We start from the raw sequence: 16,904 nt of genomic DNA on the forward strand, positions 1-16,904 counted from the left end.
CCCCTTCCAACATTTTTTGATAACAAATTTAAAGCATCTATCACTATGGCATTTTCACAGCATTCAAAAAACCAGCATTAATTTGTAAACAGACTTTAAAGCTTATATTCTATCAATAACCAGAGAGTTCTGCTGTCTTCTACTAGAAACTTTACCATACTCAAAAACATTGCCAAGAGTTCAGGTAACTTTTATACACATTTACAACACTACTAACTTCAGCACACCTAGTCAAGCAGAGACAAAAGGCATACAATTCCACTGAAGTTTATTTTTTCCTTTGCCATGCATCTTTTGTGTGCTAGCAACAGAACGTATAGGGAGTGGTAAAACATAAGGAGGAAGAGGAGGAGGAACAGTATGGTACTAATGAATTCCAATACAAAAACCTAAAAATCAGCATTATTGCCTGTACAGACCAAGAAAGAAAAAAGTATCAGAGAAGAGGAATTCAAACATTCCACTGAGTCACTACCAGGATAGACTATACTTCACTGGGAGACAGGTATTTACACTCAAAGTTTAATTGAGAGTAGCAAACCTTAAGACCTTTGCAGAAATTCACTAATCAAAAAATATTTTCATAATCTACAGCTTTGGTTTGATTTGTATCTTCTTAGTTCTAGAATTCAGCAGGATATACAGGATTGCACGTTACATTTCACAAAACAATAAAAAAAGCTCCCTGAAAACAATTCAATGACTTTCCTTTCCTTTAATGGAGTTAGATCAAACTAAAAACGATGCAAGTAATTTAAAATAGCCAAAAATGACAGACATGGCAAAAGCTTTACAGTCTAAAACTAGCAATCCAACCACTGAAAAAAGTAAATTTAGTTGTTGTGGAAAGTCTTCAGCCACTGAAACGGATACAGCTATACAGAAATCAAGTGTTTCTGTATGCTTTTGTGAAGATGGAAGGACAGTGAACCTTTGTATCTTTTTTTTTTTTTTGTATTTTCAAACTATTAATAGAAGTGGCCTCCGCAAGTCTACAGAAATGGGCACCACTGCCATGTCACTGAAAGTACTTTAAGTCAGAATCAAATAACCAAAACTACAAAATCCTTTAAAATACCCTTACCATAGTTAGCCCAGGTTGCATTCCTGCACGTATAGCTTCAATCTGAGTATAGGTAAATTGAATAGTATTGCTGTAATAAAACAAAATCAGAGAGTTGGTAGATTTTGCCAACAGTTTTGATATAAGCAATTGTTTTAATAAGTTTGATTTAAATTACCTACAAGTTTCTCCATAACTACACGCTTGCAAGCTTCTATATAAATTAAACCATCACTACAACTATCTTCTTGATAGACATGACAATCTTGCAATTTCTAAGCAAAATAGTAAATCACATTGTCAATGCAACATCACAATCATCCCATCTGAAAGACTGTCTTTAATTATTTGTTGAGAATGCTGTAAAATTACTTAGGTATGATTCTCCTAATATTCAAAGTCCTGACACAATACTAAAAACCAGTATTTCTCATTGTTCTTCAAGGGAATTTTTTAATAGAGAGGGAACAATAGAACAGTTTGACTTAAATATAAAACAGAACAGTTTCATATTCAAATTTTCTTTTGGTAATGAAATCAAAATGGCATTTCCATTATAGCCAACAACATTATTTTTACGTACTTCTGAAAATGAACTGCTACGCATTGTTACCATTTGAAAATAAGTTCTCATCCATTTATTACCGTTTTGGTTGATTATATGGATATGGTCCCCTGTTTGGAATGACATGAGGCTCTACAATCAGTGTTTTTGCTTCTTCAGGTTTTTCTTCATTCCCATCCTCTTCTTTTCTTTTCTTTCCTTTGCCTCCCTTTATTGGGAAAGTTATCCTACAACACATAATTTAAGATTACACTTCAATACTTCCACTATGATACCAGGCTTAGGCGTTTATACAGAAGAATGTTTTTGTCATGATTACGACAAACTTTCACACAATAGTGAAATAAAATTTGCAGATGACTTATTAATGAAGTTCCTTATTAATGAAGATAAGGAAAAGGAATGACAACTAAACTGATGAAGATGATTTTAAGAAAGTATATTTAACAAAAGTATGTCAAAAGTGTTCTTTACATAGCTAGAAAAGCCAGAAGCAGTGCTGAGAGCCAGCTGGAAAAAACACTGAAGGCAAAGAGTTCAAACGAAAATGGAAGGGACAGGAGTAAAGTTACAGTAGAAAGCCACTGGCATTGTCTGTCCAGCAGCAATAACTTGAGTTTGTTCTAGAACTGATGCACATCTTTTTGTTTGTTTGTTTACACAAGATAGGTCAATATTCTAAACTGCTCCAACATATGAACCCTTTTATCTTCCCATTTAAATTTTTTACAGCCTTCTGCATCATATATTAGCAAGCTTCTCTAAGTCAGAAACAAACCACAGCGAAAGAATTCCAATGGCTATCCAATTATCTTGAGACAACAATGAAAACATCTTTAACAGCAATAATCTCCTGGTCTCTTTGCAGGACAAATGCAGCAGTAGGAAGAGCAATAGCTAACTGGGGCAGAGGGAAAGTCATCTTTCTCTCCCCAGTGAAATCTATTCCTTCCAAAAAAAACGTATTTCAATTCTCATTAACTTCTAAGAGAAAAAAAGATACAGTTTCTTCAGTCTAGCTGAAGACATCATTCTCCAACACTACGCACTGTGAAACTCAGTTGCCAAAGCCCAAGGACGTCCAGCAGGAGGGACAGAACTGTCAAGTCTAGAAATGGTGAATAGCACCATTGAAATAAAATATGTAAATCTCATTTAGCAGTCACAAAAGTAGGCATCCTATTTCAGAAACCATTTCCTAAATAAAATAAGCACTATGGGATTTTGGAATGAATTCTTTATTTTGATTAGTGTTTCCAAAAGCTCAGATTTTAACGGATGTTGAAACTCCTGTTCTTAGTTTACTTTAATGAGACATGTAAGAAAACCATGCAATTAAAATCTTTAGGTTGAACTTTATGTAGCTAGATATCATAACTCAGAAGTGAATACTTCATGCCTTGATTCTAACTCATACTGTTGCTTCTCCCATATATTCACTAGGCTGATCTATAAGCAACGCTCTGATGCATTTTTTTACAGAACGGAGCAGAAGGTGGTCCTGAGCCTGTTACCTCTGTTATGTAACTATCTAAATCTTAACATATTAACATATTTTCTTAAAAGAAAGAGCATCTCCCTTCAACCACTGAACTTAACTCCACCTGACAATGCACTTCAACAAGAATACCAGACCAGGAGTACTTGAAGTTTTGAGATCACCTGAAGGGAGGTACTTGAAGAACTGGATTGTCGACAGTCACTTTAATACTGTAACCAGGAAAGCTAGCTTTTAAGTGATCAATGGACAGGAAAGTGTCATTAAAATCCAGAGTTGCAATCTGATTTGGCATTTTTGAATAGTGTGCGCTACTTGGGTCTCCATATCCAAGAATAATGTCATGCAGCCAGTCAGGAACCACGCAATCTGTGTTCATCAAATTCCGAATAGTCTCCAGAACAGCCTGGAAATTAGAAAAAAAGAAAAAAAATACAATTGTAGAGATTAACTTTTACCAAGAAAATGTGACATACTAAAGTCTATTCTAAGATGCTAGCACGTAACAGTGTTTAATTGACAGGTGCTTGTTTACATTGAGTCAATATATATACAAATGTATATATGCAACAAAACACCAGTTTCAATCATTTAATTCTTAAATTATCCTGTCAGCAAAGGGGACCATAATTATCTGTAAAGTTTTCACTCCAGAACACTCAAAGAAGGGGGGGAAAAAAAAAAAAAAGTCATAGTTCAAAATCACCTACAAACAAAATAAAGTGTCTGCTATGGTCCTAGTTTATTGTCCTGGTTTTACAATGAATGAAAAATTAATATTTTATCAATAGCTACACATATTTCTCCTTGAGGTTCTTCTCCAGGACTTTCATAAAGTCACGTGGTTTATACTAAAAACACATTAAAATTTCTGTGTGGTTACAGTCCTGGTGCATACTGAGTTTCTACGTACAGTCTTTGAGTGCACCTTCCTTGCTTCTCAACCCTTTCTTTTCCCACTTAGTTCACCAACTCAACAAGACAACTGATGACTCCACAGAGTTCCCAACATGTTTCCACACACATATTATAAAAAAATTTCAGCTTTATGGATACTGATTGAGCTATTAATTTCTGGAAGCAGCAAATGGTAAGCCTTATACGGTAAGGCTCTTTGAAGACTACAGACACAGGGCATTTAAAAACAATTACTCTTTACTTTGACCAGCACAAAAATAATATTTAGTGTAATGCACAACTGTATGGCAAATGAATGCCTCAGCCATCCTAGAACCTAGATCCAGTTCTTACTAGAAATATAATAAACTCAAGAAAACCCTCATGCAGCTTAAGGTTTCTCCTTCAACCCTGTACATTTCATCCCTGCAGTCAGATAGTTTCCCTGCAAAAGCTTGCTCTTCACCCCCAAATTAATGTCTCTACTCATCTGTGGTTATGTCAGTATTTTCTCTCCTTTCCCCCTCCCATGAAAACGCCAGTGCACCCTGAACTTGCACAGAAGTTGTGCACTTTAACTAAGAGGGAGCAGAACTTTAGTCTTCCTGTTAAAGGGCTACTTCAGTGGCAAGTCTTCCACAATCACCTTATTTGAAACTTGGTATTAGGACATCATGCATCTGCTCTTCACCAGAAAAACACAAGAGATGAAACCTGTGCCGATTTCCAGATCCTCCAATTTACCACACCATCAAACACAGACACAAACAGATGGCAAACACACTGCATCAGCAGTCGACATCAGGATATAATACAGACCTTTCAAATGTCCATCTTGTAAAGAAAAGTCAGCCAAAACAAAGTATGGAATTTTATTCTGAGAGTCTAAATTTGCATATCCAACTCCAAAGGCAGGATTCTCTGCCCTTTTCCTGATTGTGTTGTATCATTCCAGAAATCAAAGTAATGGGGTCATCGTTCCTGCCTAAATGGTCAACTCCTCTACTCAGCACAGGTGAGACCATATCTGGGGTGCTGTGTCCAGCGCTGGGCTCCTCCGGACAAGAGATACAGACATACTGGGATGAGTCCAGCAAAGGGCCACTAAGATGATTAAGGGTTTGGAGAATATGTTATACGAGAGAGCTGTGATTGTTTAGCCTCAAGAAGGGAGGATTCAAGGGGTGGTGGGGAATTTTATCAGTTGAGAGAGAGAGAGAGAGAGAGAGAGAGAGAGACAGGAGGAAGTAAGGGCAATGGAACCAGGCTCCTGTCAGCAGTGTCCTGTGAAAGGACAAGAAGCAACAGGTAGAAATTGAGATACAGGGAATTCCACTTAAATACATAAACAAGCTTTTACTGTACAGGTAATTGAACACTGGAACAGGCTGTCTAGACAGGTTATGCAGTTTCCATAGTTAGAGATATCCAATTCCAACTGTACAAAGTTACAAGATCTTGAGTAACTTGCTCTAGTTGACTCTAAGCAGAGCTTGGACTAGATCATCTCCAGAGGTCCCTCCAACCTCAACCATTCTGTGAATCTGTGATTCTGTTCCTTCCAATCTCAACCATGCTGTGGATTGTGTGATAGTTCTGTAAAGTTATTAACTCAAAGTCAACTTAGCATTATAAAATTTAAGACTGATTTTAAGTTATATGCTCCATCCTTTCCTTATCCAAAAAGGCTGCCTAATTGTCTACCAGCAAAATGGCTCCTACTATTTCAAATGTAATTCCCAAATCAAGGAAACATGTCATAGCAGGTCGGTCCTTGTACAAGAACCACTGGACAGTCAAATTCCTAGATGTTAGAGGAAGTGAACCTTTATGAGGGAATACAGCTGGCATTATCAAATATCACTGTGACACAAAGTATAATCTCAGCTCCATCTTTTATAATAAAGGGGATGGCTCAAAGAATCTTACTTGATGCCTACAAACCACTCCAGAAACCTCCTCTCCCTTCGGCTCTCCAACGCACATAGTGTCTTTCTTCTTGCTCTTGGTCTTACAAACATTTCAGTATGTGATCTGCAGGACCAGAGAGGTCCTGCACTTCATTTCTGAAGCCTGAAGGTCCTGTAATTACTTCAGAAGTCCATATACTGACAACGAGTTCCATATTAACTAAGAATACTTATATTTTTGTTGCAAATATGGAACAAGTGTTTCTGGCTTAAATATATCTTAAGCATAGCATAATACATTTGTACTAAGAAAAGCACAAATAAATCTGAAAACATGGCATCTTCAGATAGTATTTCTAAATCTAGGTGACCAATTTCTCACAGAAAAGTTAAAGAAATACGTTTCTAACAGCTAATGTGCTGGTTTTACATCACAAAAACTTTGCTAGTAAGATTATTTCTTGTAAGAACTAACACTGCTGACCAATCATGGCGATGCAGTGGTGCCACCTCCAGCAAACACATTGTATCTGCACTTCCACAGCTGTCACATCTGCTTAATTCACTAAGACTGCACAAGTGTTCTCATCTTCTCTCCTACAAGCTCAGCTTAAAACTTCAAGCTCCCTTTGATCTGCTCAATACACTATTAGCACTAATCACAGTGATACCTTGTTTTCTTCTCAACTTAAATTATAAAGGCTTACAGAAGACACGAAACACAAACACGTAGCGATGTGATAAATCTGGAAATATCTTAGTCTGTCTTGAAAAATTAATGTACGAGACTTAAGTAAAAACTAGCATAGAATTGTTTGCATAATGATTTGCCTGTAAATTAGCTGCAAGTATATAGTACAAATTTGAAAGCTACACTCATATCTAATAGCAATTCTGAGCAAACTTAAGTATTCACTGCAGCACCTTCCTTCCGACTACACAAAAATGCATACGTATGCAAATAAAAACCAGGTCTATAGCACTGGCACACCAACAGGCTTTGGCAGAGAGCACTTGTGCTTATAATGTAAAATGCACCTGCCACAGACACTCAAGATTAACAAATGATTCTGTTTGTTTTTTTTTTTTTTAATTATAAAGTTATAAAGGACTCTCTATGAAGTACTTCTAGTATACTAATCCACAGCTGGATGGCATCAGAATGCTCTGTGCAGACCACAACCTACTGTTTCACACCACAGGCATCTTTCCTTTGGAAGGGACCTTTAAAGGTCATCTAGTCCAATCCCTCTGCAAGAAGCAGAGACATCTTCAACTAGATCAGGTTGCTTAGAGCCCTGTGCAGCCTGGCCTTGAAAGTTTCCAGGAATGGGGCACCTATCACCTCCCTAGGCAACCTGTTCCAGTTCTTCACCACCCTCATCGTAAAAAAACTTCTTCCTTATATCTAGTCTAAATCTACTGTCCTTTAGTTTAAAACCATTAGCCCTTGTCTTATCACAACAGGCCCTACTAAAGTCTGTCTCAGTCTTTCTTACAAGCCCCCTTTAAGTATTGAAAGGCTGCAATAAGGTCTCCATGGAGCCTTCTCTTCTCCAAGCTGAAGAACTCCAACTCTCTCAGCCTGTCATCCTAAGAGAGGTGTTCCATCCCCCTGATCATTTTTGTGGCCCTCTTCAGACTCTTCACAGTACTGTCCAGTGACAGAATAGGAGACAATGTGCACAAATGAAAACACATTAAATTTAATCTGAACACAAGACAATTGAGGACAATTCAGCTCTAGAAGAGGCTGTCCAGTGAAATTTTTGATTCCCAATTATTGGAGACATTCAAAACTCAATTAGACATGGTCCTGGACAGCCTGCTGCAGGTGACCCTTCTTGTGCAGGCGGTTTGGACTAGATAATCTCCAGAGTTGCCTTGCAACTTAAATGATTCTATGATTCTGTAATTATGCCACTTGTTCAAAAAAAGTTTACTATGGACAACACAAACTACTTCAAAGTTGAATTTATGTCAATTCACAATTCTAGAACCTCAAATATACATTTAAACTTTGCTGGAAAACTTTCCTTTTCTTAACAGAGAGTGAGGAAAGCCAAGTTATTGAAAAGCTTCCTGAAAAATAACACTTGCTGAATATATATGCAAAACTGAATTAGGTTGTGTGTATAATTTTAATCTTATTTATAGGCAGTATACAGTATTATAATGCATTAGCCACAGGTTTATTCTGAACTTTGATCAAACTCCCGGAAGGCTCTCTTGACAATGAATACCCAAGGAAGTAAAACATCAAAGAATCATGCACTGCAACTGTGTGAAAACTGCTACGGCAGGGGAAAAAAAAAAAAAAAAAAAAAAAAAAAGGTACCATTCAATCTACGAAGCTCCAGTTAGCATAGAATCTCTTGGAAGACTACCAAATATATCGGTGCTAAAAATCTCATCTGACACCCTCCAAAGCCTAATAAGAAACTGATCTAGTGATGCTCCCAAAAGCTAACAGGTTTCTCTGATTTTTAACTTCTGACTAGTTACTCCCCCTTTTCCTGCAGTCCTCTATTACATCAGGTAACAAAAACATTCCACACGCTCCCTTGACCCAAAAGGCCGAATACAACTAATCCGTGGGCTACCTGTTAAAAGACCTAAATTATAAACGAATGTTTTATTATATACTCAAGCGAAGTAGGAGTGTTCTGATTTTCAGCTACTTCAACACTTAGCTTATGGGGAAGTTATGATCAGGGGACAGGCTTTAACTTCCTGAAGTGACCCAATGCCACTTCAAAAGCCTAGCTACGTGCATATAAAATGAACATGTGTCACTACAGCTGGTATATTCAGACAAACTCCTAATCCCGAGTTAGTGAGCAGTACTTTACCTTGAAATTGTTTTCTTTCGGTTTTCTTCTCATTATGATATTAAATGTCTCATAAACATCTTCTGCTCCATTTTGGATAGTATTGGTCATGTCTTGTTGATACTGGTTTGGGTCCAGAAATACTCTGTATGTTCTGCAGTCCCCTCTAAGTCTTGGTTTGGGCTCAGGTCCTGCCCATAATAAAACAGCAAGATTAGAATTTGAAGCAGTGCTGAAAGCAGATTATCATTCAAATAAGTGATTCATAATAATTTCTGAAATGAAATCTAGACAAATTCTTATGAGGAAACTAATTCTTGCATGGGATTACAAACATTCTTATTTCATGTTTTAATCTCATTTCTAATAGAGTTTTTGAATGCAAACCATTTTATTCTTAAAACCAAAATGTACTGGATTTATTTAATTAATCTAATTACATCAGATATTATCACAGGAAACTAGTGATCCTGTCTTAGGACTGCTTGTTTTTTCAAGTAGGTAATGAATTCAATGAGCACTGCTTAAAAGAAGCAAGTCAATGACTAGGCTGTTAATCAGAAACAAAAACAAACAAACAAAATATTTCAAGCAAGTTTTGGTATATCATACCTTCTTCAATAACACGTCCTTTCTCATCCAACATGCCCTGGATTTCACAGCCTCTGACATATACCAGGCCAGTTTGCTCAACAAAAGGTCGTCGTCGGTCAAACTTGGTGCCATAAGGTTGCGTGGGACGTACCGTAATCAAAAAGCAGACATCATGTTTACGTAGACCTGATTTCAAAAAGGAACATTCAGTGATTGGATTGGATGTCATTTTCCTTTTCCATTCCTTAATATATATACAATAGAATACACAAAAATTTATTTTAAATAAAACTCCACCTGTTTTACATGTTCTCTTTCAAAATATGCCTTTAGAGTATACAGAACCATAGGACATTATAATATTTTCCACTATTCTTGCACACCAATATGTGTTTAGGACTTCAGATACGAAAAGAAGAAATTGACTGCTTTTGTCATGACAACAAATTTTTTTTTTTCAAGACTACTCTTCTCTCAATAATGTTACTTAAGTTACACAACCTAGATATTTTCAGACTTATCTCAAAAGCAGTGTGTCATTAATCTCTTATTCTCATTACTTTCTTCTGGACTAAACTCCAGTTTGTGTTTTTTTCTTGGTGTTTTTTTTTGTTTGTTTTTTTTTCCCCACAATTTGAGTGCAGTGCCTAGAACTGGGCACAAAATCCTAAATAAAGTTACTTTAGTGATCTACTTAATAGGGTAAAAGGTCACTTAACCAAGTTACTTACTTTACACGCTATATTCCAGTTTATAAAACCTGATACGACTTGGTTGAGTGTTTTTCTTTTTCCCTCAGCAGTAATATATCGTGGAAGAGTCACATCACCTTTTGAGCAATGACAACCTTGGACTATTTTCATTCTGCAGTTACTGCCTAACAAGCTATTCCCTCAACAGGCATTTGTGCAGTGACTTATTCTTGCTTAAGTTTAGTGTCTTAATATTCATCACTGTTGAATTACAGCCTACTTCTAAATTGTAATTTGTCCAATTCACAAATGTAGTTTTGAACATTAATCCCTTTCTCCAGTATACCTACAGATTCTCACAGATCTAAGACGCCCTCAAAATTTAGTAAACACATGCCGTATTTTTCACACTATACAAATAATTTCACATTCCTCACCAGATATTATTCAACCTAAAGCAGTTTAATCAAAATCCTGTTATGTCAGGCAACGATTCATCAATCCTTCACCTCAATTTTGATTAAATTAAAACATTACTACTTTTGAAATCACGGAGGCTGTTCTAGTACTTAAAAAGCTAGGTGCACCACTATATAGCTACCTTCAGTATAGCGAAGTCTGCTGCCATCCTCCTAGCATTTCTACTTTAACAGAAATCTACATTCGCAAACTTGTATCTGCTGATTTATCACGATCCAGCTTTAGCATTTGTGCTACGTAACCTGTAATCACACCATGCAGCTCCAGCACATTTAACAGGTTTCTCTAACAAAAAAGAAGGGAGTGACATTTACTGATAATCCAAGTACAAGTACATGCTTCTGTGCCACTTGCCAACAGTCAACTAAATTTCAATTCCAGAAGCAAAGGAAGTGTCGCCTGTGGATATGTATAAGAAACTGTATTTGATACAGTCAGCACATCCTAACAACATTCAAATGTACCAAAAACTACTAAAATGCACTGGTTTTAATTAAATCAAAATCTGTCTCTCTATGTGTATATGAGACATAGCACATTCCTCACAACTTTTCCAATATGTCATTAGCATGAATGTTAATGTAAAATGCTAAGTTACTTTTCCATATTCCCTGTAAAGGGCAGAATTTTACAGTTACAAACTGAATGACATCAGTCTGAAATAGCAAACATTCTGCTCCCAATGGACGTGTAAATACTTTAATAATTTCCATCTTCATTTTAGGAAAGTATAAACTTCTTCGACCTAGAAACTGACTTTTAAATAGTGTATTAAGATTGGCAAATCTGTATCTCATATAAAAAAAAACCCCTTTCTTACAAATAAGATTACATCAAAGTGTATTTTGATGAACACCTATTTTAAGTACCTTCCCATTCGTCTTTGATGCTATCTCGGACATTCAAATTAATTGTAACATCTGCTCGTACTCGCATGGGCCAATTTTCACCAATATTGGGCTTTGCCACCTCTACCACTGTGAAAGAGACAATGGGTTGCGCCATCCTAGCCCATCCACCAAAGACCACACCTCCATATTCTGACAACCTAAAAAAGCAGAAAACAATTTTAAAAAAAACCTAAACACCAAAGTTTTGTTAGTCATTATGCGATAACAGATTCAGTTCTTTTTTTAAACTGTGAAACAATTCATCTCAGAGCCAGCTCTAACACAAAAGTAGAAGTCTACATGCTACTGAAGTAGAGTCACACAATTCTGCATTTTAGAACTGAAGCAAAACATGAACTGATTTATTCTTATATTTAAAGAAACATCTTAGTCTGGATTAAAAAAAAAAAAAAAGCAAAAAAAAACCTCAGAGAAAGAAAGGAAAATGACTATAAGAGATATCACACCAAATGACCTCTTAAAATCTAAAGAGGATCAAAATGTGGCAGACAGTAAATTCAAGAATATACAGTAACACCTCTCATAAACCAGAAGAGCTGGTGGTAGAGTTTCCAGATTTTGTAATGTCAGTTAAGGCTTAGTACTTTTCGAAAACTAACTCATTCGTCTTAACACAGTAAAGGTTGGTTGCTAGCATCCAGCATCTACAGGGATACATATCAAGACATTCTTGCAAAATCACCTCACAGGATGGCAACACCTTATTGAAAAAGTTACCATAAAATATACTATCTATGTAACAATTTAAAATACATGTTACTACGTATTTAGTATATACACAATATCAGTTATTCATTCTCAAACGCACTTTGATTACAACTGAACAATTACAGCTGAATTGACTGGTTTGCATCAGTTAATAAATATTACCATGGTTTCATCCTACTGACACTATCTTCAATGTCCTGCCTGATCTCGTAGGTAGACTCTAAGCGGAAAAGATTGAAGTTCCTCAGCAGGTAGTCATGAAGAGTCAGAAACTGTAGATTCAATTTGGGAAGTGCAAGACAGCCTAAGGGAGTAAGTGTAGAAAGGAAGAGGTATTTGATGGGTGAATAAGAAGATGAATTAATACATTGGTTCTACGAATTCATAAATACATATACCTGTTATTCTATAACTGCCATAATTGTTATCCTGGGAGATTCTAAGAACTACTCCTTTTTATAAACGCATGCCACTAAAATGCACGTATTCTTCAAGTTTTCTCTAAATGAGCCTGAACAAGATTAAAGGAATTTTCATCCTTCTAGCAGTAATACAGTGCATTATTTAAAGACTGAATCCTTCCCTGTATTCAGGCTACAATTATTTTATAAAAATCAAATGCAGGGTAAAGTAATGGTACTTTGGGAATGCAACAATTAAGCCAGCATTAAATAATGTTGGAAAAGACTCATTAACTAATAAAAAACATGCATTATCCAAGAATTTCCCAATTCTAATCCTTTATGTTTATTAGAAGCCATGAAAATCATTAATGTAGAAAAAGGTTTTAGGCCAAGAAATCAAATTTTAATACATAACTTTCCTCAAAAGTTTGTTACTGATTTTTTTTTTTTTAAAGGAGAATGAAACACATGGGAAGATTAGATCTAACTAAACAAGGAATATTAAAACTCCTAGACAGGTCCTAGAGTTTGTATAGCTTTAGGGTAGTCTTAGAGGCAAATTTTGCATAATAAAAATTCTTACATGTTACTCATTTAACATTACTGGATTAATGTTCCAGTTTCACACCTATGCTGAAGACCTGTGAAAGCATCAAGGTTTTGTAACTTGCAATATTATCCTTGAAATCTTTCACTACTATAGGTGCTATATATTGGCTTTCACATGCACTGAGATACAGTGGCAGTGAAGAAAAGCAGTAGAACACAGTAATTTCTATTCCGTAAAGCTTCATGGTGATAAAATACCTTAACACGTTTCCCAACGCCAAGTAACAAACTGTCCTGTAAAGCTAGTTATATGCACAAAGGGCAGGGTCTGAAGCAACGCCTCTAAAGTTGCACAGTATTTATCAGACAGATGCACAACTTCTCTCATTCTTTAAAAGAAAACAGAAACAACATTCCTATCTTTCTTGGACTAAATTACTCTTATTTAAGTTTTACATCAAAAGAATTTAGCTACTTTTAAGAACACATACACACACACACAAAAAAAAAAGACTACGAAAACAAAACTGTCTTGTTTGAAATCAGGGCTAGAGAATACATGGAGATTAAAAAGAGAAAGTGTAAACTGAAACTAAGGGAAGTAAAATATAAAAATACTTGTAAGAATCTGACAGCAACAGAAATGCTTCACAGCAGTGCTATCAGTACATGGATAACAACAGCAAAAGTGTTCACCACAGAAGGAGGAAATGCTTCCACTAGCAGCCACTGTTACTTGCCAAAATTACATTTCACCATCAATAAAATTTCTTTAATGCATTACTAAAGACTCACTGTCCTTTTTTTTCCGTTTCAAAAAGGCTGTCTTGAAAATACTTAAGAGCAAAGCACAGACAACAGCTTTTCTGCTGCATCTTTACAACCTGTTTCACCTTACAGTAACCACCTGTGCCAAAGTTGGTGGTATAGCACATCCATTACTCAGATTAGAAGCAAACAAGTATCTCTGCGCAAACATAGGCCCTTGGAGTTTTCTTTAAATCCACTATATATGCGCTAACAACTTCATCTTGGAGTTTCTGATTCACAACTGAAAAAGAGCTGACCTTACTCAAAGCTACTGGAAGATATCAAATACAGCATAGAAGTTCTGAAGACAGAACGAACATAGACATCAGAATTGCTTTTTTTTTCTTTTTGCAGCATTTACTGTCCTGTTCATCATTTACTGAACTACTAATCATACCTTCCCCAGAATAATATTCAGTTGGTACAATATTTTCATCCCAAATTATCTTCTCTGTGGGATAAAGAGGCATCTGGTTGAGTTGCTGGATTTGAGATATTCGTCGCTCATGACGGGAAACCTAAAGAAAGGATGCATTTTAAACTTTCATAAGTCAAAAAGGGACAACAAAGCTATATTTGAAACATACATGTTGATCTATAAAACTGGTGGTGGTCCCCTGCCATTTCTCTCTTAGTAAGTTTTGGTTTGTTTTTTCATTAAATACAACTAAATGCACACAGTGACATCAGAAGATGAACAAACACATAGTCCAACTATCAGTCACGGTACTAGAGTCAAACAATCACACGGTTACTCAGCAGACAAAAAAACAGCACAAGAGAACCGAAAATATGCAGTCTCTGCTTAGCAGAGAATCAATTTCAAATGAAATTTATTTTCTTTCCATTACACATATGGTCACTAGCTAACTAACACTGCTCATTCAGCAACAGCTAGTCTTAATTCCCTCCTAAAAAAGAGGGAGGGGAAAAAAAAAAAATCATCTAGTACTGCAGTATATCATCTGAACAAGTATCTCTTCATGGCATCCATAAGCATCATATTACTACTATCTAGACTGTAGGAAATTACATGAATGAATTTCTGAAGAAATCAACAACCACCAAAAAAAAGCCTATGAAAAAGACTTTAAAAAAAACCAAACCTAATACTGATATCAGATTAGAAACCTACAGTAGTATTGTTATACATTGAATATCCAATAAACCATAATGTGCATCAAATCATATTTCAAATGGGCTTGAGGAACCAAACAGGTACTGAATACCTAGATCTACTTTAGCAGATTTTTCTTTTGTTTTTAAAGGGGACAAACAGGTTACCACATAAAGAGCAACAACTTTTCCAGAAGAACTCAAAACTGTTGTTCAGACTCTGCTTATTATTACAATCACACCAAACACACACATACTAGTTTCTCAGGGAAACTACATTTATAAATAAAAAATATCAAATACTTAATTTAAATGGTTTTAAACTCCACCTTAATATCCAGTTTACTGCTATAAACAGTGCTGAGGTTCACAGGCAGTTCAGCAAAAGGTCCTAACTGGCTACTTTACTACAACGCTGCTGCTAGATTTAGCTATGTCTTGAGTTTGCAAAAGAAAAAAATACAAGCAATATTAATAATGGTTTTACCAGCAACTCCAGCAGAAACTCCTTGTCATAGCTCGAGTCTCCCCCTTCAGGAAGGGGTGGCAGCAGGCAGAGGTACGACGCCACCTGGTGGAGAATGTTTGAGCTGCACAGTAGAAGGAAAAACGCTTCTGTCACTTACACTGTAACCTGAGAGAGCACTTAAGGCAACTTTTTTTTTCTTTAAAAAAAAAAAAGATCTCCTATAAATTTCAGAGGCCGACAACTGCAGATCAGTATTTCAAGTGAAGTCTGAGATATTTAAAATACTTAATTTTTGGAATTGTTACAAAGGACTCTAGAGCACTTCCATGGGTGAAGCCTGCTCAGCCACAGGTGTAAGCTGAACCACTCATTTGGCAACAAACACAGCAAGGTGTGAATATTCTTTATTGTTTCAAGACATTTACTTGAAAACAGAAATAACAACAGAGTACACATTGCCTTTGTCAAAATACAGACTGCTATCCTTTTAATCACAGCATTTACAATACAGTAGAGCTAATACAGCAGTATACTTTGATGATTTCCATTGGTTTTGGAAGGAATAGAGTGAAAAAAAGCTAAATTAAAAGAGTTAACTACTGCAAGTTAATTACTGCTACAATTACTCTAAGCCACTAGATATTTTCCACAAATTTAGTACTTTCTCACATTAATTTGAAAAAAGGAAAATAAAGATATTTTTCTTATACTGAAATTCTAGTACTTCACTACTGGTGGCCACAAACTCTCCCTGTCTCCCTGTTTCAGGGGATGTAAAGGCACCAAGACAAGTCAGAGAGACCTGAGAAGGCCCATGAGAAGTCAGAAAGAGAAACTTCAATTTCATGTTAAACTGCATTTTGATAACTTACCTAAGGGGTCCAAATAACTTCACCAGTGCATCACGAGTATCTACTGCGGCTACATTTGAGAGTGCGAAGTCATACAACTCTGGGAAATGTGCAAATGCTGCTCTCTACAGAAGACCCACACACAAAAACTGAATTTAAGCATATTAATGAAACAATTTAATAACAATGTAAACATGTATACAAAAGCATAGCTTCTTCTGATTCACAACACATAGCACTCTGTAGACACTACCAGGATAGAAATAAAACCCAGGTGAAATATCTGTTCTACTTACTTAGTACCACCTATTACTCCTGCGCTTCCAACACCGTATTTTTTTAATACACCCTCCTATCAGCTTTTGTTCTGTCATTAAAATAAAACATAAGAGGGCAGACAGGTAGCCTTGCAGAAAACTAAGAAAAACAAGGAAAAAGTTTAATTTAACCATGCTTCCTTAAATTTTGTTGTTAAAACTGGGGGAAAAAATTCTGAAAAGTGTAGTTATCTTTGTAAGACAACAAGTAATGTGGATTTTTATTTTCTCTCTTATGT

The 16,904-nt window shown here is 36.0% G+C and overlaps 1 protein-coding gene across 3 annotated transcripts in view; it reads right to left on the reverse strand.

The window, feature by feature from the left end:
* Nucleotides 1–16,904, reverse strand: part of AQR (aquarius intron-binding spliceosomal factor) — a 54,964-nt gene that overhangs the window by 23,025 nt on the left and 15,035 nt on the right. For all 3 annotated transcript variants that reach the window (XR_015258628.1, XM_086748321.1, XM_086748320.1), the window contains 10 exons: nt 16,370–16,473; nt 15,516–15,618; nt 14,310–14,430; nt 12,312–12,453; nt 11,400–11,578; nt 9,377–9,544; nt 8,786–8,955; nt 3,291–3,532; nt 1,709–1,855; nt 1,085–1,154 (listed from right to left, as the gene is read on the reverse strand). Coding sequence is in view for 2 of the 3 variants with exons in the window: in XM_086748321.1 (XP_086604447.1) it covers nt 1,085–1,154; nt 1,709–1,855; nt 3,291–3,532; nt 8,786–8,955; nt 9,377–9,544; nt 11,400–11,578; nt 12,312–12,453; nt 14,310–14,430; nt 15,516–15,618; nt 16,370–16,473 (1,446 nt within the window). In the remaining variant the exon portion in view is untranslated. The remainder of the gene's footprint in view (nt 1–1,084; nt 1,155–1,708; nt 1,856–3,290; nt 3,533–8,785; nt 8,956–9,376; nt 9,545–11,399; nt 11,579–12,311; nt 12,454–14,309; nt 14,431–15,515; nt 15,619–16,369; nt 16,474–16,904) is intronic.

Source organism: Chlamydotis macqueenii, chromosome 5, assembly GCF_036417535.1.
Source record: "Chlamydotis macqueenii isolate bChlMac1 chromosome 5, bChlMac1.mat, whole genome shotgun sequence".
In the NCBI taxonomy this organism is placed as follows: domain Eukaryota; kingdom Metazoa; phylum Chordata; class Aves; order Otidiformes; family Otididae; genus Chlamydotis; species Chlamydotis macqueenii.